Genomic DNA, 23,811 nt, shown 5'->3' on the forward strand with positions numbered 1-23,811 from the left:
TTTGTATTAACACTTAAACATTACGTGTTTACATTAGTCCAAAACAGGAAAAAAGGAACTCAGCATAATTTCATTTCGGAAATCGTTACAAAATTCAATATTTTGATCCGCGATCCACGTATCAAAAGCGTGCTGAGAACACACCTTCATTTAACGACTGAGAGCAGCGACCCTTGCGTGGAGTTGCCAATACTAACTGACAAGCAACTCTGCGTCAAATGATGGCAGAATGAGGGATCCGTTAGGACAGTGCGGCGAAATGTGGCGTTAATGAGGTACGGCAGCAGACAACCGACGCGAGTGCCTTTGCTAACAGCACGACATCGCCTGCAGCGCATCTCCTGGGTTCCCGACCATATCGGTTGTACCCTAGCCGACTGGGGAACCATGACATGGTCAGCGGCTCTCGATTTCTGTTGGTAACAGCTGATAGAAGGACGCAGACCCCTCGACACCGTGCACCCAAATTATCAACAAGGCACTACGCGAGCTAGTGGTGGCTCCATAACAGTGTGGGCTGTGTTTATGTGGAATGGACTGGGTCCTCTGAATGTTTGGTTACTTGGAGACCATTTGTAGCCATTCATGGACGTCATGTTCCCAAACAACGATGGAATTTTTGTGGATGGCAATGTGCCACGTCACCGGACCACAACTGTTAGCGATTTGTTTGAAGAACATTCTGGACACTTCGAACGAATGGTTTGGCCAGCCAGATCGCTCGACGTGAATTCCGTAGAATATTCATGGGGCATAATCGAGAGGTCAGTTCGTACACAACGTCCTGCATCGGCAGCACTTTTGCAATTAAGAACGGTTATAGAGGCAGTGTGGTTCAATATTTCTGCAAGGGACTTCCAACGACTTGTTGAATGCATGGAACTTCAATTTGCTGCACTACGCTAGGCAAAAGGAGGTCCGACACGATATTTAGGAGGTGCTTGATGATTTTTTGTCACCTCAGTGTAAGCTTCACTGCCATGACTTGCCCTGACCAGCCAGAAAATTATAACCACCTACCTAATACCCTTGGCGCCGATAACGGGGGCTATGCACTGTGGCATGGAAGCAGTGAGGTCTTGGTAAGTCGCTGGAAGGATTTCGCACCACATCTGCATACACCTATTTCCCGTAAATTCCGTCGAGGGGGACGATGAGCTCTGACGCGACATTCAATCACACCCTAGATGTGTCCGATCGTAATAGGTCGGTGGTCATATTGTTCTGGCTGATCAGTGTACATCAGCGATATAGTCACATGATACTCTGAAAGTGACCAGAGTGTCGTTTTACTGGGGTGATTAAGTTCTTCTGCAGAGAGCTTATCATCACAGGTAAAAGAATATGCTCAATGTAGCCACCGATGCACTGAACAGCTTAGTAGACCCATGCTTAGGCGTAGCTGCGCCGTACACCTTAGCGTAGAAACAATCAGTTTACGAGGTTGTGCTGAAAATGTTTTATGTCAGAGCTTTTAAAGCATTTTAAATAAAATAAATGTTATTAATGTTCTATGTTTTTATTCTGTGACAGTGCTTGCATTGCTTCACCACTATCAAACTGAAGTGCTCGAAGGTGTTCTTTAATTTATGCAAGAAGAAGAAAACCGGATGAAGCCAAGTCAGGACTGTATGGAGGATGGTCGATGACTGTGAAACCAAGGTGTCGGATTTTTGTAGGTGTCACAGTGGTCGTGTGTGGTCTGGCATTGTCATGCTGAAGCAGAGGTGCTCCATGTGTGGAAAAACTCTTCGAATTCTAAACTAGATTACAGCAAATTCTAAACTAGATTACAGCACGCTGTTTCTCATGCACGACACAGTTACATTACACACCACCATGTTACACGCTACAATTATGTGTCCTCTAGCCGCAGAAGACTGCAAATATGTAGACATGCTAGAGGGCTCCGAATTGTAACACGTAACGTAGCGTTGTGTATCGTAACTATATCGGTGCGTGAGGAACAGTCTACTGTAGTCCCTCTGTAAACTGAAAGCATTAATTCCAAGAGTTCGTCCACACATGGAGCAGCCTCTCCTTCAGCATATGACAATGCCAGACCGCACACATACGCTGCGACGTCTGCAAAAATCCGACGCCTTTGTTTCACAGACGTAGACCATCTTCATACAGCCCTGACTTGGCCCCATCTGGTTTTCATCTTCTTCCATAAATTAAAGAAAGCCTTAGAGGACTTTACTTTGATGGTGATTAAGCAGTGGAAGCAAAAGTGAGGCTGTGGCTCTGTCAACAAAGTCAAATATTCTACAGAGACAGTATCAACAAACTGGTTCCTCGTTGGGGAGAAATGTGTTTGTTGCCAGGGTGGGTATGTTGTGAAATAAATACGTAGACATGAAGAATAAAGATGTAGAATGTTGACAACGTTGTCTTATTTAAAAATCTTTAAGAGTTTTCACATAAAAAATTCGGAGGCCTTACTTTTCAGCACGCCTTCGTAACGCGAAACAAGTTGCATAACGCTTCAACAACTGACCAATAAACAGTGTGTAAGACAACTTCCCACCCTGGTGTTAAGTTTAATCCTAGCCATTCTGCATAGCATCGTAGTTGTGTACCATAAACTGTCATTGCAAATACAGACTTCTGGTCAACAGCTCACGGTCTTGCACTTGGAGTTGCTGGCGCTCGATCACAGGACCCCAAGTTGCGTATGTGTGTGTGTGTGTGTGTGTGTGTGCGCGCGCGCGCGCGCGCGCGCGCCCGCGTTTGTGTGTGTGTGCGTGCGTGTGCATGTGTCAAGCAAGTCGCTGAAGTGGCGCCAAATAAGATGATTTACAGCAGGCTGCCTGCTGAGTTCCGTAACTCACTTGCCACTCAAAGAGCCATCTAGTGACATTTCAAATTGGACAGGTCAGTCTGTCCAGAATAACAAGCTCCCTGGCGGGAAATATTGTAACTCTGTGTGCACCGAACTGAACTTTCCCCCTATTATGCGTTGAGAGTGGATGCCTCGGGCAGCCTGGAGGCACTGCGGCGAGCAGACGTATGTCTCGACCAGCCAAGGGCCGCAGCTCGCGGGCGCCTTGTAAAAGATTACTGAATATCACCTTGTGCACTTGTTAAGTAATACGGAAAAAAGTATTTTCACGTAAAGCTTGTGTTTCCTCTCATCATTGTGGAAGGGAATAACGGGGAGAACATTTAGTCCTCTTGTACTACACACTCCAAACTTAAATGTACCAGTTCAGGACCAGAGGCCTGCAAGTAAGCTGTGTAGAATGCCGAACTCCCCAGAAGGGTATTCCCTGCCAAATGTGCCGCACACAGATTTCATTTTCAGAGACTCCCGGAACACGTATACATTGCCATTGTGTCTATAACCTCTTTTCATCTTTGTGACGTCGTTCTTTTGTTAGGTCGTCAGTGAAGTGTCTTTCATCCCAATCGTCTTCTTTATAGTAAACCGAAAAAAGGAACGATTACTTGCTAATACATTCCAGTCTCTCTTTCTGTACCAAATGTGTTAGTTTCTGTTAACTAAGACTTTGTGGGAACCACACACTTGAGATTGTTGTGTATGCCTGATTTGTGAAACTTTGTCTCAGGAATCCTATGACGCCTGCGTAGTGCCACGTAATTCATCCACTTGGAACGACAGTTCGTCATTGGAACCATGCTCATCGTGGGAATACGCGCCTGACATTTTCACATCTACTATAGTAACGGAGGTAAGTATGAAATTTCATATCTGACAGCTCACACAGACGCAAGTCGTTTTAGATTAATACTCTTAAAAGACTCCATTTTTTTGCGAAAATTGGAGGTACACAACCTTTTCAATTTTTTCGAGCTTTAATCCAGTTTTGAACGACATTGTTGAGACATTAAAAACGACTTTCTCATAAACTTTCTTACCATTTTCTCTAGAATTTTGCTGAAATACAGCACATATAATAATCTCATTAAAAACAAAAATTGCTGTTGTAGCTGCTGTATGTACTGGATGAGGCTGAAACTTACATTTTAGTCAGAAAAATATAAAGGACGCAAATTAGCGAAAAAAATATTTACAACTCACTGAAATTTAATTTAATAATTTTAGAACATTTTTAAAAATGATAATTTTCAACTTTAAATTTTCGTTCGTTGAATAATAGCTGGAAGAAACAAACACTAGATCTCAAAACTGAACTGGGTTGACGTTAGTAGGTTTGCAGAAAAGATATTATAAATAAGCAAAAATTCAAGTTCCGAAAAAAACCACTTAAAGAAAAATATACAAAATTAACTCTAAATTTGAACATGCATTCTAAAAAATATCATATCCGTAGTCCTTTGCTGTAGATTTTTCTTATCCGTCCTGTATCTTCCTCTAGTTACTTTGCATTCTTCTTTATGTTTACAGGTTTTCATTTGCATAACTACGAAGATTTTTTTTAGAGTTTCAGTATACCACACCGATTCCCTCAAGAATCTGTGTCGCAGATGTAGAACCATCATTGAAAGAACAAATCGCATCCAACAAACCTATACATACGGAATCTTTGGAAAACAATTTGGTTTTAGGCTACCTTTCCCATAATACGGCATGGAGTGATTCATTTTATGTAAACTGAACACAGTTCACACTATATATATCCAGATAAATAGGCTACGCCCCGCCCTCTGAGGCGTCTTGTCACAGTCGGCGAAGCTCCCCCCGTAGGAGGTTCGAGTCCACCTTCAGGCATGGGTGTGTGTGTCGTCCTTAGTGTAAGTTAGTTTAAGTTAGATTAAGTAGTGTGTAAGCTTAGGGACCGATGACCTCAGCAGTTTGGTCCCATAAGACCTTACCACAAATTTCCAAATTTCCAGATAAATATGTGGAGAATCGAAGTATTGATAGGTAATCTCAAAACTGAATGTTATTCACTGTTGAGAATCTGTGAGCCACGACTACCCGAACGTGAAAATTCAACAGGGCATAATGAAAATACTGTGAAACATACAGGGTGAATCACCTAAACTTGAACCACAAATATTGCGGAAATGGGAAGTGCTATTGATGTGCGGTTTTCACAGAATGGGCTGGTAGTCAGGGACACGTATTGTCAGCTAATAAACAGATTTCATTTATAATTAGAAAATTTATTTTTGTGCAAAAGTACACTTATTGAAATGGAACAATGCCTATTGACATTAACAGATTAAAAGTAGGGTAAATCAGAATGTCAGTAGTGTTTGTTGCAGGATTCTGGAGCGAGTCGATTACGAGATATTTTACACTCCTGGAAATTGAAATAAGAACACCGTGAATTCATTGTCCCAGGAAGGGGAAACTTTATTGACACATTCCTGGGGTCAGATACATCACATGATCACACTGACAGAACCACAGGCACATAGACACAGGCAACAGAGCATGCACAATGTCGGCACTAGTACAGTGTATATCCACCTTTCGCAGCAATGCAGGCTGCTATTCTCCCATGGAGACGATCGTAGAGATGCTGGATGTAGTCCTGTGGAACGGCTTGCCATGCCATTTCCACCTGGCGCCTCAGTTGGACCAGCGTTCGTGCTGGACGTGCAGACCGCGTGAGACGACGCTTCATCCAGTCCCAAACATGCTCAATGGGGAACAGATCCGGAGATCTTGCTGGCCAGGGTAGTTGACTTACACCTTCTAGAGCACGTTGGGTGGCACGGGATACATGCGGACGTGCATTGTCCTGTTGGAACAGCAAGTTCCCTTGCCGGTCTAGGAATGGTAGAACGATGGGTTCGATGACGGTTTGGATGTACCGTGCACTATTCAGTGTCCCCTCGACGATCACCAGTGGTGTACGGCCAGTGTAGGAGATCGCTCCCCACACCATGATGCCGGGTGTTGGCCCTGTGTGCCTCGGTCGTATGCAGTCCTGATTGTGGCGCTCACCTGCACGGCGCCAAACACGCATACGACCATCATTGGCACCAAGGCAGAAGCGACTCTCATCGCTGAAGACGACACCTCTCCATTCGTCCCTCCACTCACGCCTGTCGCGACACCACTGGAGGCGGGCTGCACGATGTTGGGGCGTGAGCGGAAGACGGCCTAACGGTGTGCGGGACCGTAGCCCAGCTTCATGGAGACGGTTGCGAATGGTCCTCGCCGATACCCCAGGAGCAACAGTGTCCCTAATTTGCTGGGAAGTGGCGGTGCGGTCCCCTACGGCACTGCGTAGGATCCTACGGTCTTGGCGTGCATCCGTGCGTCGCTGCGGTCCGGTCCCAGGTCGACGGGCACGTGCACCTTCCGCCGACCACTGGCGACAACATCGATGTACTGTGGAGACCTCACGCCCCACGTGTTGAGCAATTCGGCGGTACGTCCACCCGGCCTCCCGCATGCCCACTATACGCCCTCGCTCAAAGTCCGTCAACTGCGCATACGGTTCACGTCCACGCTGTCGCGGCATGCTACCAGTGTTAAAGACTGCGATGGAGCTCCGTATGCCACGGCAAACTGGCTGACACTGACGGCGGCGGTGCACAAATGCTGCGCAGCTAGCGCCATTCGACGGCCAACACCGCGGTTCCTGGTGTGTCCGCTGTGCCGTGCGTGTGATCATTGCTTGTACAGCCCTCTCGCAGTGTCCGGAGCAAGTATGGTGGGTCTGACACACCGGTGTCAATGTGTTCTTTTTTCCATTTCCAGGAGTGTATTTTGAAAAGTTTCCATACCAACACTTGTCTCTCCTATTCAACCTACATGGTTGCTAGGTCCGATTTTGTTATGCTTGCTTACAGTGTGCTTGTGTGTTCCTTGACTGCATTGCGACTTACTAGTCAGTTAGTGTGACAGTCCAAGCAGTAGGTCGTGTGTGGACGACGGGATTTACCAACGCAGAAAAAGCCGATATGCTAACGGTGTATGGGGAGAGAAAGAAGAATGAGACTCGTTCTTGTACGGTGTATGCAGCAGTATATCGCAATAGACGTCAGTCATCTCGGCAGTTATTTAGCAGTCTCTTCAACCAGTTACGTGAAAGTGGTAGTGTAACACCTAGACAAAGTAACAAAAGAAAACAAGTGAAGACAGAAGAGGGGAAAATTGATGTTCTTGCTGCTCTTGCAGTTCATCTGCACGTTGTCTACCACGCAATCGCACTAGGAAGAGGCATGAAACAGGCAAGTGACCTTCGAGTTCTCCATCGACATTGGTTCCACCACTGTCACATCTCTCTCCATCAAGAGCTGCACGGAAACAATTATGAGAATCGTATTAACTTCTATACACGGGCATTAAGACAGTATATTCCAGATATATCATGTATCTTGTTTGGTGATGTTCCATGTTTACCGATCATGACCAGATAAACCACCGAAACATGCACTATTGGTCTGTTGACCATCCCTGTCGACTTTGTCACGTGGAATTTCAGCGTCCATGGAGTGTAAACGTGTGGAGTGGGATAGTGAACCACCAGCTCACAGGCACGTTTTTCACATATGGGTCACTGAACGCACGCAAGTATCACAACCTCCTAACACACCATCTCCCATGGGTGCTAGAAGACGTCCTCTGCAGACTAGGAGGAACTTGTGGTACCAACATGATGGCTGTCCAGCCCACAGTGCACGAAGTGCTACAGCATGTATTCACGAACTGTTCCCAAATCATTGCACTGGATGCAGAGGACATACCTTGACCGACCCATTCCACGGATATGATGCCTGTAGACTATTTCCTGTGGGAAAAGCTGAAAGATGCTGTTTACAACGGCATGCAAACTGCAACCGTTGATATGCAACAACATATTACTGCAGCCTGCTTGGACATCTCTACTGAAATGATAGCACTTGTGTAACAGTCGTTCCGTTCCAGACTGGAAGCGTGTATTGCTCCTTTCACTGGTCATTTTGAATACAACCTGTGATGGTGAATGTTGTAGTTACTGGTCAAAACTACATAATTGGTGTATGCATGTGCTTTGTCCTTATGTGTGCTAACACAGATATTGTACAACTGTTGGTGTGGGTACTTTTCAAAATTTGAAATTGTGCTGGCTTAAGCTGTATGCAGAACTCCAGTTGGCAAAGACGCTGCGAAAAGATCGATAGTAGGCGCTGGAGCAAGCGAGCCTATCAGGAGAGAGGCCAAAGACAGACTTGCAAGAAATGCGCCAGCAGTGCCCTCTCGGCCGCCAGTATTGAGATCGCCACCGCATACCGGAGGGCCGAGTCAGTCATCCAGTGAGTCACTGAGTCGTGTCATCAGTCGCAGCCCAGTCACTTGCAATCACAGACAGTCGTAGTCACAATCAGAGTCTCAGTCTCAGCCAGCACATAGCGACCAGAGTAGAGTGCATAGTGGGACGTGTACTTCACCAGCAGTGAGGCTAACGTGGTCTATTACGGAAGAGTATGTACCACAACAACTTGCTTTAAGATAAGTAGATCTCTGTTTATGTTAATAAAGAACCCTGTTAATACATGCGTGCAGTTGTGTTATAGAAAGAGGATAGCGGCCACCAAACAATGTCCTCTCCTTGCTTCCCATGGTACTAGACTCTACAGTGGCAACGAGACGACACAAAAGAAATCTCCTAAACGACTCTCACAAGAAACCTGTAACAAACAGCACTGTCATTCTAATTTACCCTACTTCTAGTTTGTTAAGGCCAGTACGCATTGTTCCATTTACAAAAGTGAATGTTTGCACAAAAAGTATACCTTCTAAGTATTATTACAAGCTGTTGAGCCCCTGACAACCGATCCATTCTGTGAAAATCACACACCAATTGCACTTCCCATTTCCGCAATATTTACGGTGCGTATGCTAGGTGATTCACCTTTTATATGATTGAAATAATTCGTCCTGACTTCTACAATGTTCACCAGAAATCCACCGACAAAATTCGAGAAGTTGTTCAGGAATATTTTATGGGTATTTTGATACTAGTGATCAGAGGTCTCCAGATGCTCGTTGCAAAGTAATAGTGTAATTATGATTATTCGGATTGTTACCCCAGTTACCTATGTTTCTGTGAAAATATCTTCACAACAAGAAATGGCCCGTGATGAGCTATCAGCAAAACTTTTAACACAAAACACAGAATAATCCAGCTAGCTTGAGACACATGCAGAGGTGCTGTGACATGGGTACCGTTCCAGTGGATACAGCTCAGCAATGTGTCGTTGTGTCCCTCTTCCATTCACTGAGCCCATTCACGAGCTGTACACCGACTAACTCTTCATCAGTAAAACTATCCGGTATAACATTACCTTTAATTTTAATTCAAATGTGGCCGGGGGATTAGATAAATAATTAACTGTTGTTACTTGCTTTTCTATTCCTACACCTGAAGGAAATAATCAACGGAAGTAAGTAATTTCGAAGTCAAGTATATGCAAGCTTCCTGAAATTAAATTATTTCGTGAGAGGGAAGGTTTTCATTAAAGTTCAATTAAGTTAAAATCGTTCGTTATTATGTATTCACAGAAAAGACAGATTTCCTTGACTGTCTTGAATGTCTTGATTAGACTCCTTACTGTACGTTGTTGAAAATTCATTAGTCCCTGCCGAGAATTGTAAGACAGTAATAACGGCTCTCGACGATCTTTCTGTGTAGGAGGAGCTACAGATCTCTGCCGGTTGCTTGTAAATTGCTGGAAATAAGTCCGCCTGCTTAGCGGGGTGGTAACGTGCTCGCCTCCCATGCAAGCGAGCCTTTTCTCCGCTTGGGGATTTGGTATTGTGTTGTCCTCATTATCAATTCATCCTCATCACGGTCACGCAAGTCGCCCAATGTGGCGTCGAATGAAATAGGACTTGAACGTGGCTGCCGAACTTCCCCGAATAGGCGCCTCCCGGTCAACGATGCCATAAGCTCAATTCATTTCATTTGCTGGAAATATTTAGGATTTTATATAGAAGCTTCTGAAACTGATTCAGTGCAACTCATTTATCATTTGGTTCGACGATACGTATCCGAACAGCAGATTACCTCAGTCATCGGTAAAAAAACGCCTCCCGATGTGTCCTATGAGCATGATGCAGATTCGTCAGCAAACATCACGAACCAGATGTCCGAAGGTCCTACAGAAGCCTAGCACATATGTTCGTTCACTCTTCGAAATGCACCGTTTATAAAATGAAACTTGTTTAAATACCTTTTCAACACTATATTATATCCTTGAGGATAATTACAGTCTCCTCTCTTCAGTACTTTTAACGTCCGCCCCCGGTAACTGAGTGGTCAGCGCGACAGAATGTCAATCCTAAGGCCCCAGGTTCGATTCCTGGCTGGGTCGGAGGTTTTCTCCGCTCAGGGACATGGTGTTGTGTTGTCCTAATCATAATTATTTCATCCCCATCGACGCACAAGCCGCCAAAGTGGCGTCAGGTCGAAAGACTTGCACCCCGCGAACGGTCTATCCGACGGGAGGCCCTAGTCACACGACATTTACAGTTGGTACTTTTAACACCTTCATGTCCGCCCCGGTAGCTGAGTGGTCAGCGAGACAGAATGTCAATCCTAAGGGCCTGGGTTCGATTACCGGCTGGATCGGAGATTTTCTCCGCTCAGGGACTGGGTGTTGTGTTGTCCTAATCATCATCATTTCATCCCCATCGACGTGCAAGTCGCCGAAGTGGCGTCACATCGAGAGACTTGCACCCGGCGAACGGTGTACCCGACGGGAGGCCCTAGTCACACATAACACCTTCATCACAAAAGCAAAGCAAAATAAAATTTACTTTCATGGCGGACAACAATGAGTTATAATTCTGTTCAAGGATTGTACACGTCTATTCTTGATCGCATAGAGTGTGTCATCTATCTCTGCATTTTGCTTTGGATTTAGCTCTTTAAGGAGTAACTATAGTCAAAATAGTATAAGCATCTCTCTCACAGGTGGAATGCGGTACATAGCCGTATTTCAGAATTTATCGTTAAAGCAATAGCGAGTTCGTTGAACCCTCAGCTGGCCGGCCGCGGTGGTCTCGCGGTTCTAGGCGCGCAGTCCGGAACCGTGCGACTGCTACGGTCGCAGGTTCGAATCCTGTCTCGGGCATGGATGTGTGTGGTGTCCTTAGGTTAGTTAGGTTTAAGTAGTTCTAAGTTCTAGGGGACTGATGACCACAGCAGTTGAGTCCCATAGTGCTCAGAGCCATTTTTGAACCCTCAGCTGATAGGGTTCTTAAACAGATATTATATAAAACATCGCACACCAGCACAGTCTCGGGAGTCGGAATATTACACCGCGTGGCCGTGTATTGCTGTTAATATACAACTAACACTGCTAGAAAAAATACAAAAAACAAACAAACCTGAGACAGAACCAAACAGCACTGAATGCAAGCACGAGGGTGAATAGTAATGCGGGCGTTACTGTTGTCAATAGCAAGTAACGTGAGTGTATGTAACAAGTTTTGCTTCCGACAAAGACATTTCGACCGTTGTGGAGATATTTTCAATGCGTTACACATACAAAGATAAATGGAAGTAAGAAATCACTCTGTAACGAGCCGCTTATGCTAAAATATCCAGAAAATAGCCACAAACAATCTCCGAAATGTTGCCGGGGGATTTCGGGTTTACCGTTTATAGCCTCAGATTTATTCAAAAAAACAAAAAATGAAATTCGATTTTTAAGCATTATCCTAAGTTAACGGCAACGGAACGTAAGTAGTGCAGTTACGTTTTTGCTTGCAGTGGGACCTGGTATGCAGCCGGAAGCACCTGGCCGACGTGACGCAGTTCACTTTCATGTTGGGAGTTCTGCTGGGGACGGTAGTCGGTGGCGCAGCAGCTGACAGGTGAGCATTCCGCTATGTGATAAGGTTGACAGATAATCCGTTTTTAACGGATTCCTCCATTTTCTGATTTTAATTTCACCACTCCGTTTTTTCCAATTTTCTGCCTGAAATATGATTATCTCTGGTGAGAGACAAATTTTTTTTTTAATTATACGTGCCAATGTTGGCCACAATTGAAAGCAAACCAAACGAAGATTGGTTCGAAAGTAGCACCCATCCGGTCCTCACTTGTAGCGCTTACCATTGGCATTGTTTGTATTCTGTGCTCACCATTTGCATTGTGTTCAAGCAAACGTCTCCATCAAGTTTACAGTCCGTAACACGTGGCATTCAGAAATGAGGGATAGCGAAAACGTTGTTTCAAAGACTCCTCCGAAGGAGAAAGAAAGATCTCAACATCAGCAGGTGTACTTGAAGCAGTGGGAAAAGTTACTTTCATGGATAAAACCGGGGGAAAATAAAGACAGGGCATGTTGCGTGGGGTGCAGGAAGAATTTTAACATTGTTCATGGTGGACAATGTGACCTCAAACAACATTCCCTGTATATAGGACCTACATTGAAGGAAAGTTAAAGTGTAGGCAGTTCTAAACGCTCGAACTATTTTGTAAACTTAAATAAGAAAAATGAATGCGATGGTGTTGCATCATGTGAACTGGATTTAGGTTATCATGCTGTAATGCATAATTTAAGTTATTCCAGCTTTGACTGTGGGAATAAATTACTATCCCATACATTCATCGATCCAATAGTTGCTTCAAAACTGAAATGTGGACATACGAAGGCAGAAGACCGAGCGAGGTGGCGCAGTGATTATCACACTGTACTCGCATTTGGGAGGACGATGGTTGAAAAGCTCATCCGGCCATCCAGATTTAGGTTTTCCGTCATTTCCCCAAATCGCTCCAGGCAAATGCCGGGGTGGTTGCTTTGAAAGGGCACGGCCAATATCCTTCCCCATCCTTGACACAATCAGAGCTTGTGTTCCGTCTCTAATGACCTCGACGTCGACGGGACGTTAAACTCAGTCTTCATTCTTCATGAAGGCAGGAGTGCTTGTGAAAAATGTGCTAGTTCCCAAGAGTGTTAAAGACTTTTTAGAAGTTTTAAACTGTCCAGAAAGGACTGCCAAATTCTTTTTTCTGGCAACAGATGCAACGAATAGAAACAACAGAAAACTAATCGAACAGTCTACAGGCGCACTGCAGGCCCATAGAGTTCAAAGGACATAATATTTCGGCGATCAGATATGTCGGAATCATCGGGCTTGCTGACGAACTGAGCTCCTGAGTGTTTATTGTAATTTAATGTAACGTAACTAACTTTCTTTAGCTTTTCATTCCCGTTCCTGAGAGTTCCTGAGGCTCTGTTGGCGCCTTAGCTTAGTTTATTCTGTTGGGCACATTTTATTGATCTTATAACTAAGGTGCGGGGGGTCTTCTATCTCCCAATTGGGAATTTATTTGGGGGAACTGGAGGGGACATTTCTGACATTCGTCTTACAGCCGAGGAAAAACTTCTAAAAACCCTGGCTAGTACTGTTGATGTTGCCACCTTATTTTGTTGGTCTTGACTATATTTGGGCCGTTTCCAGTACGGCTTCCATGTTTTGGCTGTGTGGCGGAATTGTTGGCGTCTTCCCTGTCGATGATTTCAGGTGTTGATAAGTAATAGAATCTGTCGACTATCTCGTCTGTTTGTATACTTTGACTGATATCACCATTTCTTCTCTGACGACGTGCTCCGACAGAGTTTCTCTGTCGATCACCATCTTTTTTTGGTTGCTCGGTCTGGATCGCCCGTTCCTGATACGTTGACTGCATTGTTCGATATTCAACGTGTAGGATCGTCATCTTCTCTGGAACTTTATGTTTGCCTGGTTGTTTATTTTCTTCTTATAAGACGTTGGAGTACCTTTGTTGTTTGCTCGCTTGTTCGCCGTCTGCTTGGATGTGCTGCTCTCATGTGCGCTGGTTTGCGCTTCCCTAGTTTCCATTTATTGGCGTTGTTGCCAGCAGGGAAGTATATAGGGTGTCCCAGGAGGAGTGGTCAGCATTCAGCAACGTGACAGGAACGATAATTTGAAGGAAAAAACTTCGTATGGACATGTGCCCTATTCCGAATGGTTTCCGAGATACAACACATTTTATGAACATTGTTATTTATTTTCTGTATTATTCAATTCATGGTCAGGTTTATGCATATACATATGCACAAACGTTAGTTAACTTTACAATATGCATTATACAAAGTATCAATTGAAAAATGCATATTTTTAAGACATTCACACTCAGAACACACCACAGACAACTGTGCATTCAAAAGGCTAGTTTAATGGCAGGAAGATATACCAAGCAAAACGGTTGCAAACAACGAAGTAGACTAGGCTAGAAGAAAATGTCAAAGAGGTTGGGTGGATAAGACACACAGGTGTCCCACCAGTCCAGAAACAAATGTATATTAAATGCTTTTTTTAACAATGTCTGAAGAAACAAACATTGGTAAAAATCCTGCAGCTGTACTAAATTTACGAAATTCATTCTCAATTGTGGATTATTTCTGACATTAGCTGCACTATGTATGAGGATATTACCTTTTGGTGACACCTGAAAACTTTCGCCGGACTCGAACTCGGATTTACCACTCCGACTGTCCAAACACTCTTCCAGAACTGGCCGAAACTATCGTGTATCATACTGTCTACAAACCCATCGCTCGAAACTTTGTTCGGATACCTGCAACGGTTTCAAGAAGACAAACGTACTCAACGTTTGCATTACGATTGCTATTTTGATCGTAGAGGCTTGTGATACTTATTTTTAACAATGTCCTAAGAAACAGACATTGGTTCAAATAGCTCTGAGCACTATGGGACTTAACTTCTGAGGTCGTCAGTCCCCTACAACTTAGAACTACTTAAACCTAACTAACCTAAGGACATCACACACATCCATACCTGAGGCAGGATTCGAACCTGCGACAGTAGCGGTCGCGCGGTTCCAGACAGTAGAGCTTAGAACCGCTCGGCCACTCCGGCCGGCAAACAGACATTGGTGACGATCTTGCAACTGGTAGCAGCGCTGAAAGGATTCAACCACTAGGGCCTTTAATATGTCGGTCACATTCTTTTCAATGTTCTCCAGAGTCCCAAAATGACGTCCTTTCAAGAATTTTTCAGTTTCGAAAAAAGTCACAATTACTTAGATGATGTGAATAGGGGGGCTGTGGGACAACAGGAATGCCTTTTCAGGCCAAAAATTCCGTGATGGGAGCGGTCGTTTGACATGGAGCATTCTCTTGTCTGCAATGTCCGGTCTCACTCGATTTACACTTTTCATGGGCCTTTCAAGGACACCTTTGTGAAACTCTTGGTTGACACTTTATCCTGGAGGACTGATCTCACTTGAGCACGCAAACGTTCGACGTTTTCGTTGGTTTTTGACGTTGAAGGTCTCCCTGAGCAAGGTTCATCTTCAACGTGTTCTCGGCCTTCCAAAAATGATTAGTGTCAGCGAAAAACTTCTGTTCTTGGTAAGGAATGTTTCCCATAGACCTGTTACGACTTTTCAAAGATCGCACTCGCGGATTCCCCAAGTTTAACACAATACTTAATGGCATAACGTTGCTCTAAATACCGCTGTTCCGTTTTCGTAAAACGCAACGAAAACACAACTCCTCTGATGGCGCCCTGAGGAATTTCTTGGAACTGAAGCTCGGACTGAGGGATGTACACAGCGGTCTACACAAGTAGGACAGCACAGCGTTGTCAGATCACCCGCAGTGTTCTCTGTCTCATTAATTCCCTCACACACCTCGGATGTCCACATAAAGTTTTTTGCATCAAATGACCGTTCCCGTCATATCCCTGAATATTGATCATTCCTCCTGGGACACTGCAGCTGAATGGGGGATCATTCTATCGACGATACGGGCCACAAATAGAGAAATCTACTGACATAGCCACTTTGACAAAAGGTAGATTCTTATCAGTCGGTGCTTGGGAACGAACATCTCGAAAATGGCGAAGCTGGTCGGCTGGTCACGTGCTACCGTTGTGAGCATATATGGAAAGTTATTCAACGAAGGTGAAACCACGAGTGGGCGACAAAGTGTTGGACGTCACACCTCATCACAGAACATCGAGGTGCGAGGTTTCCTCGCTCAGTAGAGCAGCGGGATTGATGGTGACTGACAGATCTGACAAAAGAGTACAATGATGGTGCATAGCCACAGATGTATTAAAGCACACCATTCAGCGCACATCCTTTATCATGAGAGGCAGTATTATCCTATGGGGGACATTGTAAGTAGCCTGTTTATGTGTTTGTATGTTGGCAGCGCTATGTAGTGCTCTGCATTAATAACTCTGACAATGCTGTGGCGCTCTGTAAGAGACTCTGTGGCTGGTCGGACTCGCAGTTGGAGGTGAACAGCCAGCAGTGATGGAAGTTGGGAGTGAGTAGTCAGCAGTGATGGAGATTAGACGTTAATAATTAGCAGTGTTGGAGGTTTGCAGTATTAGCGCGAGCGGACGGTCTGAATGTGCATCCGTCATGGAGATTTATTACTGATTATTATATAATTTTTTTTGAACTGGTTGTCACTTGATTAAGGTAAAATCTGGTAAATACATTGTTTGCTCTGCAACAAAATCTTTCCTTTGCTGCCGGCCGGAGTGGCCGTGCGGTTGTAGGCGCTACAGTCTGGAACCGAGCGACCGCTACGGTCGCAGGTTCGAATCCTGCCTCGGGCATGGATGTGTGTGATGTCCTTAGGTTAGTTAGGTTTAATTAGTTCTAAGTTCTAGGCGACTGATGACCTCAGAAGTTAAGTCGCATAGCGCTCAGAGCTATTTGAACCTTTCCTTTGCTAACCACATGCCTATTAGTAGTTAGAGCCTTCAGTAGTTAGAATCTTTTATTTAGATGGCAGTATTGGTGTTTGGGGCATTGGTGTACTTCGTGTGATGAAGACTTTTGTGAGGCAAGTGACTTGTGAAATGTTTAGGTTCTTGTTAGGATTTCTACTAATTCAAGGCCATTCTTTTGTATTAATTATTTGAAGTCAGGTTATCAATTTTAAAGCAGTCAGATCGCGATATCATTGAATATTGTGAGTAATTAATGAATAGACAAAGTTTGAGTTCTGTTTGTCAGGGCAAATTCTGTAGGTCAGTGTAGAAATGATGAGAATAACTAAAGAGAAAGTAGGCTCAATACGTCCAGTTTCACTCAGCAGTTAATGCAAGTTGACTTGCATTCAGTTTCACTCAGCAATATAAGCTGTTGAAGTGAAAACTATTAAGTTTCAACATTTACTTCTGCTTCTTTTGCGACTGTGGTTGTAGTCGAAGTCTCCGTGACAGTTGTGGACCACGTGAACGTTATTGCTAATCATCAGCATCCTTTTAAGTTTGAGGTCTTCTCCTACGGCGATGGCATCTCCCAACAGGATGACTGTCCGTGTCACAATGCCCGAATCATGCAACAGTGGTCTGAGGAGCTTGATAGTGAACTTAAAGATGTCTTTGTCGCCAAATTCGCCTGCTCTGATACCAGTGGAACACATCTGGGACGCTATCAGGTGCCAACTCCGCGTCCACGAATCACCGACTCTTTATTTACGGGGACTGCGCAGACATCTGGTGCACCGTACCTCCACAACCTAACAAGGACTTGTCGAATCCATGTCAAGCTCCATTGCTGCTGCATTGCATTTAAAAAGTGGACCAAAAAGCTATTAAGCCAGCGGACATAATGTTTTGGCTCATCAGTGTATGTTCATTTATAGAAAAGAAATAAGAGAAAGTTTTTTTATAATAAAAGGCACGCGAAGTGTTGTTGTGGTAAAGAGTGATTCTTGGGGATTGGTGTAAGTGCTTTTCCTTTGGTCGCGTCGAGGACTCTGACAAATCTTAGGAACACGACCATTTGTAGTTGCCGTGCTGCAGCCTAGCATTGCTATGACTGTGTGTGTTGCAGGGGATTGGGGGGGGGGGGGAGGGAGGGTAGCCATGCGATCTGAGGCGCCTTGTCACGGTCCGTGCAGCTCCCCACGTCGGAGGTTCGAGTCCTCCCTCGGGCCTGGGTGTGTGTGTTGTTCGTAACATAAGTCAGTGTAAGTTAGATTAAGTAGTGTGTAGGCCTAGGGACCGATGACCTCAGCAGTTTGGTCCCGTAAGACATTACCACAAATTTCCAAAATTTGTTGCAGGTGGGGCCGCAAGAAGCCACTGATGTTCTGCATCGGGCTGCAAGTGCTGGCTAGCACGGCGGCCGCGCTGGCACCGTGGCTCCCTCTGTTCATCCTGTGCCGCTTCATCCTGGCCAACGCCACTGGAGGCATTCTCGTTATTGGTTTCGTCTTGGGTACGCATACACACCTTCAGTTTACCACTTGTAATATTCATGCCTCATCGTCTCTCTTATTCATTTTATTTATTTCCACGTCTAGTTCCGTAGGACCAAATTTAGGAGCTAATTTCCAAGGTCATGCAACGTGTCAGTATATAAAATTACAACATAGAAGTAATAACAGACAAAATAAAATGTTAATGAATCCAAAAAAGTCAGGCCATAAGTTTAAGTAAACGCAATCAACAATGTAACATAGGAATAAGCTTAATTTTTCAGGGAGCTCCTCAACAGAATAGAAGGACTGACCCATGAGGAAACTCTTCAGCTTCGATTTGAAAGCGCGTGGATTACTGCTATGATTTTTGACTTCTTGTGGTAGCTTATTGAAAATGGATGCAGCAGTATACTGCACACCTTTCTACTAAAGAGGTGTGGAAGTGCGATCCAAATGTAGATTGGATTTTTGGCTAGTATCGACTGAATGAAAGCTGCTAACTTTTGGGAATAAGCTGATATTGTTAACAAGAAGCGTCAGTAAAGAATAAATATATGTACGTATGTATACAGGGTGGTCCATTGATAGTGACCGGGCCCAATATCTCACGAAATAAGCATCAAACGAAAAAACTACAAACAACGAAACTTGTCTAGCTTGAAGGGGGAAACCAGATGGCGCTATGGTTGGCCCGCTAGATGGCGCTGTCATAGGTCAAACGGATATCAACTGCGTTTTTTTTAAATAGGAACCCCCATTTTTATTACATATTCGTGTGGTACGTAAAGAAATATGAATGTTATAGTTGGACCACTTTTTTCGCTTTGTGATAGATGGCGTTGTGATAGTCACAAACGTATAAGTACGTGGTATAACGTAACATCCCGCCAATGCGGACGGTATCGGCTTCGTAATACATTACCCGTGTTAAAGTGGACCGCTTACCAATTGCGGGAAAGGTCGATATCGTGTTGATGTATGGCTATTGTGATCAAAATGCCCAACAGGCGTGTGCTATGTATGCTGCTCGGTATCCCGGACGACATCATCCAAGTGTCCGGACCGTTCGCCGGATAGTTACGTTGTTTAAGGAAACAGGAGGTGTTCAGCGACATGTGAACGTCAACCACGACCTGCAACAAATGATGATGCCCAAGTACGTGTTTTAGCTGCTGTCCGCTAATCCGCACATCAGTAGCAGACAGACTGCGCGAGAATCGGGAATCTCAACAACGTCGGTGTTGAGAATGCTACATCAACATCGATTGCACCCGTACCATATTTCTACGCACCAGGAATTGCGTGGCGACTACTTTGAACGTCGTGTACAGTTCTGCCACTGGGTACAGGAGAAATTACGGGACGATGACAGATTTTTTGCACGTGTTCTGTTTAGCGACGAAGCGTCCTTCGCCAACAGCGGTAACGTAAACCGGCATAATATGCACTATTGGGCAACGGAAAATCCACGATGGCTGCGACAAGTGGAACATCAGCGACCTTGGCGGGTTAATGTATGGTGCGGCATTATGGGAGGAAGAATAAATGGCCCCCATTTTATCGATGGCAATCTAAATGCTGATTTCCTACGTAATGTTCTACCGATGTTACTACAAGATGTTTCACTGCATGACAGAATGGCGATACACTTCTAACGTGGTGAATGTCCAACACATAGCTCGCGTGCGGTTGAAGCGGTATTGAATAGCATATTTCATGACAGGTGGATTGGTCGTCGAAGCACCATACCATGACCCGCACGTTCACCGGATCTGACGTCCCCGGATTTCTTTCTGTGGGGAAAGTTGAAGGATATTTGCTTTCGTGATCCACCGACAACGCCTGACAACATGCGTCAGCACATTGTCAATGCATGTGCGAACATTACGGAAGGCGAACTACTCGCTGTTGAGAGGAATGTCGTTACGCGTGTTGCCAAATGCATTGAGGTTGACGGACACCATTTTGAGCATTTATAGCACTAATGTAGTATTTACAAGTAATCACGCTGTAACAGCATGTGTTCTCAGAAATGATAAGTTCACAAAGGTACATGTATCTCATTGGAACAACCGAAATAAAATGTTCAAACGTACCTACGTTCCGTATTTTAATTTAAAAACCTACCTCTTACCAACTGTTCGTCTAAAATTGTGAGCCATATGTTTGTGACTATTACAGCGCCATCTACCACAAAGCGAAAAAAGTGGTCCAACTAAAACATTCATATTTCTTTATGTACTACACGAATATGTAATAAAAATGGGGGTTCCTATTTTTAAAAAAATGCAGTTGATATCCGTTTGACCTATGGTAGCCGGCCGCAGGTTAGAATCGTGCCTCGGGCATGGATGTGTGTGATGTCTTTAGGTTACTTAGGTTTAAGTAGTTCTAAGTTCTAGGGTACTGATGACCTCAGATGTTAAGTCCCATAGTGCTGAGAGCCATTTGAACCATTTTTGAACCTATGGCAGCGCCATGTAGCGGGCCAACCATAGCGTCATCTGGTTTCCCCCTTCAAGCTAGACAAATTTTGTTCTTTGCAGTTTTTTCGTTTGACGCTTATTTCGTGAGATATTGGGCCCGGTCACGATCAGTGGACCACCCTGTTGAGAGATCAGTGTCAGAATACCCAGACTAGTGAACAGAGGTTGACAAGAGGTTCGCGAAGATACACCACTTATTGCCCGAACTGCCCGTTTCTGAGCCAAAAATGTCGTTTGAGAATGGGAAAAGTTACCCAAAACCATAAGGGAATGAAAATAAGCAAATAGACAATTTTTCCTGTTGAACGATAACTTATTCAGATACCGTTCGAATAGTAAAAATAGCAGCAATAAGTCTTTTACAAGATCCTGAACGTGGGTTTACTATTTATCTGAACACCTAGAAATTTGAACTGCTCAGTTTCACTAATCATGTAACCATTCTGTGAAATTAAAACGTCGGGTTTTGTTGAATGGTGTGTTAGAAACTTGTTATCAAACATACAGGGGTTGGATAAAAAAAAGGAAACATAAAAAATGCGACATATAACGACACCTAATATAGTGTCGGAAAACAAATAGCATTCAAAACAGCTTGAATTCGTCTCGGAATGGATAAATACAGGTCCTATATGGTTTTCGATGAAATTTTAAAGTATCCATAGTAGCCAATAAGGAACAACTGATATGGAAGAGCCCAGAACACCTTTAACCTAATGAACATGTACAAAAAGAACTGGGAGATCTCACTTAGTAATCATCATATCATAAATAATCCTTCAAAAGCATTGCGAGGGTTCGACTTCCCAAGAAAAGACTGCACTAGACTCAACCGTATACGTATCGGCTACTTTAAATGCAAGACCACGATTTATAAGTGGGGACCTGTGGACAGCCCAGGTTGTGACTCTGGTGTACCGGAGATGACTCTGGACCACATCATAAAAGTGTGCCCCGTAAGAAAATGCGATGGATCAGCTGAGAACTTTATAGAAGCCGTACCTAATGCCACGAATTGGATACAAGATCTAGACAAGGATATGTAGTCGCCATCTATGTGATACTTATTGCGTCCAATAAGTTCCTTTATATGGAAACACCAAAAACAAAACACATTACCATGTCTAATATGGTGTAGGAAAATCTTTGGCATTCAAAACAGCTTCCACTCGACACGGCAATTGAACACTAAAAGTACTGTATGGTTTTCATGAGAATCATATACCATCCTTCCTGCAAAATAGTGGCAAGTACAGGTAACGATGATGGAAGTGGATTGCAATCGCTCATACGTCTCTCCAAAACAAGACCACAAAGGCTCAATAATACTGAGATTTGGCGACTGTGGGGACCAGGAGAGATGCGACAGTGCATCCTAGTGCTCACAAAACCAGTCTTGGGTGATGCGAGCTGTGTGCACAGAATCATCACTGGGGAACAAACGTTGTACCATGGGATGGACCTGTTCAGGCACAGTGGTCACATAATCCTTGGCAGTAGTGCCACCTCGCAGAGTATGTATGGGGTCCATGGAATATCACGAATGGCCGCCCAAATCATCACCGGACCTCCGCCATTTTTCACTCTTGGCAGGTAAACTCGGTCAGAAGCTGGATACAGTGTGCAACAAGACTCATCCGACCAAATGACATTCTTGCATTGCTCCACAGACAAGGTTTTATGACTTCGGGGCATTTGCACCAGTGACGTGTGGGACAAGATTTCCAGTTCGCCTTGTAGTTCCCTGCTTATGAAGCTCCCTTCGTGTTGTTTTGGTACTGGCAAGACTCCCGAATGCGTCGTTCAATCCCGCAGAGTCTTCTGCAGCCGTCGTCTTCCTGTTTTTCGTCACAATCCTCTTCAGCGACCGTTTGTCACGACCCCTGAGCACGTGTGACTTAGCAATTGATAGCCGGCCGATGTGGCTGAGCGGTTCTAGGCGCTACAGTCCGGAACCGCGCGACCGCTACGGTCGCAGGTTCGAATCCTGCCTCGGGCATGGATGTGTGTGATGTCCTTAGGTTAGTTAGGTTTAAGTAGTTCTAAGTTCTAGGGGACTGATGACCCCAGAAGTTAAGTCCCATAGTGCTCAGAGCCATTTGAACCATTTATCCTTAAAAGTATCAAAAGGTGAATATTAAACATCGGTTAATGACGAATCAAAGCATAATAGAAAGGTACAGAGAAGCGTCAACAGCGTTAGCAGCAGTAGCAGTTGGCTGATACACAGTAATTTAGTTTAGTTTCTGTTTATTTCACTTACTTCTGCGAAGGAGTAAAATACACCAATAAGCCAAAACATTATGACCACTGCCAACCGCGACGTTGGATGACGTCTGGTGGCGTTGAAGGCATGTGACGCGGTAACAACAGTAGGCAAGCGGAGCAGACAAGCACTGGGGATCACCCTAGCAAAGACATGGGCTGCAAATGAGGAAATCAACTGAGATAACCGACGCTGACGAAGGGTAGATTATTATTGCGCAGAGCCTGTGAACGAGTATCTCGAAAACGGCGAAGCTGGTCAAATGTTCACGTGCTACTGCCGCGAGCATCTATGCAAAGCGGTAGAAGGGCAATGAAACTACCACTAGGCACTAAATGGTTGGACGTCCACGACTCTTCACGAACATAGGGTTCGGAGGCTTGTCTGCTCTGTAAAGTAGCATAGATGGTGATTTGTGGCATCTCTGCCAAAAGAACACATTGCTGGTACACGCACAAGTATTTCTGAGCACTCCGCTCATCGTATGTTGCTAAACTTGGAACTCCACAGCAGACTACCCCCACGTGTTCACAACTTGAATCAACGACATCGTCAATTACGCTTGCAGTGGTCACGGGTGACGGGACCATTGGGATTCGACTGTCAGTCAATGGCAAAGTCAGCTCTTCGGGTAAATTACATTTTTGCTATACTAGGTCGATGGTCGTCTTCACAACGCCATCATCGAGGTGAATGGCTGTTCAAAACGTGCAGCGCACCCACGGACACATACTAAAGTGCGCGTCATTTATGTTGGCGGCCGAGTTTAGGTTCGTTCTGCGCATCTGACGTCACAAAACACAGTCAGCCAATGAACAGAGAACGACTTTGCCACATCTCGACTGCAGTGCAGAGCATGGACGACTGTCTTTAGTTTTAGAAACGTTCAGTCATAAATAAAGTAATAGAACAAAAGCAATGTCTTGATAGCAGACATTCTTTTATAGAAAGTTTGGA

At 44.5% G+C, this 23,811-nt stretch overlaps 1 protein-coding gene across 1 annotated transcript in view; it reads left to right on the forward strand.

Moving 5' to 3' along the window:
* LOC126471622 (organic cation transporter-like protein) overlaps positions 1-23,811 on the forward strand; it is a 206,129-nt gene that overhangs the window by 74,919 nt on the left and 107,399 nt on the right. Inside the window, exons 3-5 of the mRNA XM_050099858.1 lie at positions 3,573-3,695; positions 11,649-11,752; positions 17,965-18,119. Of these exons, the coding sequence (XP_049955815.1) occupies positions 3,573-3,695; positions 11,649-11,752; positions 17,965-18,119 (382 nt within the window). The remainder of the gene's footprint in view (positions 1-3,572; positions 3,696-11,648; positions 11,753-17,964; positions 18,120-23,811) is intronic.

Source organism: Schistocerca serialis, chromosome 3 (assembly GCF_023864345.2).
Source record: "Schistocerca serialis cubense isolate TAMUIC-IGC-003099 chromosome 3, iqSchSeri2.2, whole genome shotgun sequence".
Classification (NCBI taxonomy): domain Eukaryota; kingdom Metazoa; phylum Arthropoda; class Insecta; order Orthoptera; family Acrididae; genus Schistocerca; species Schistocerca serialis.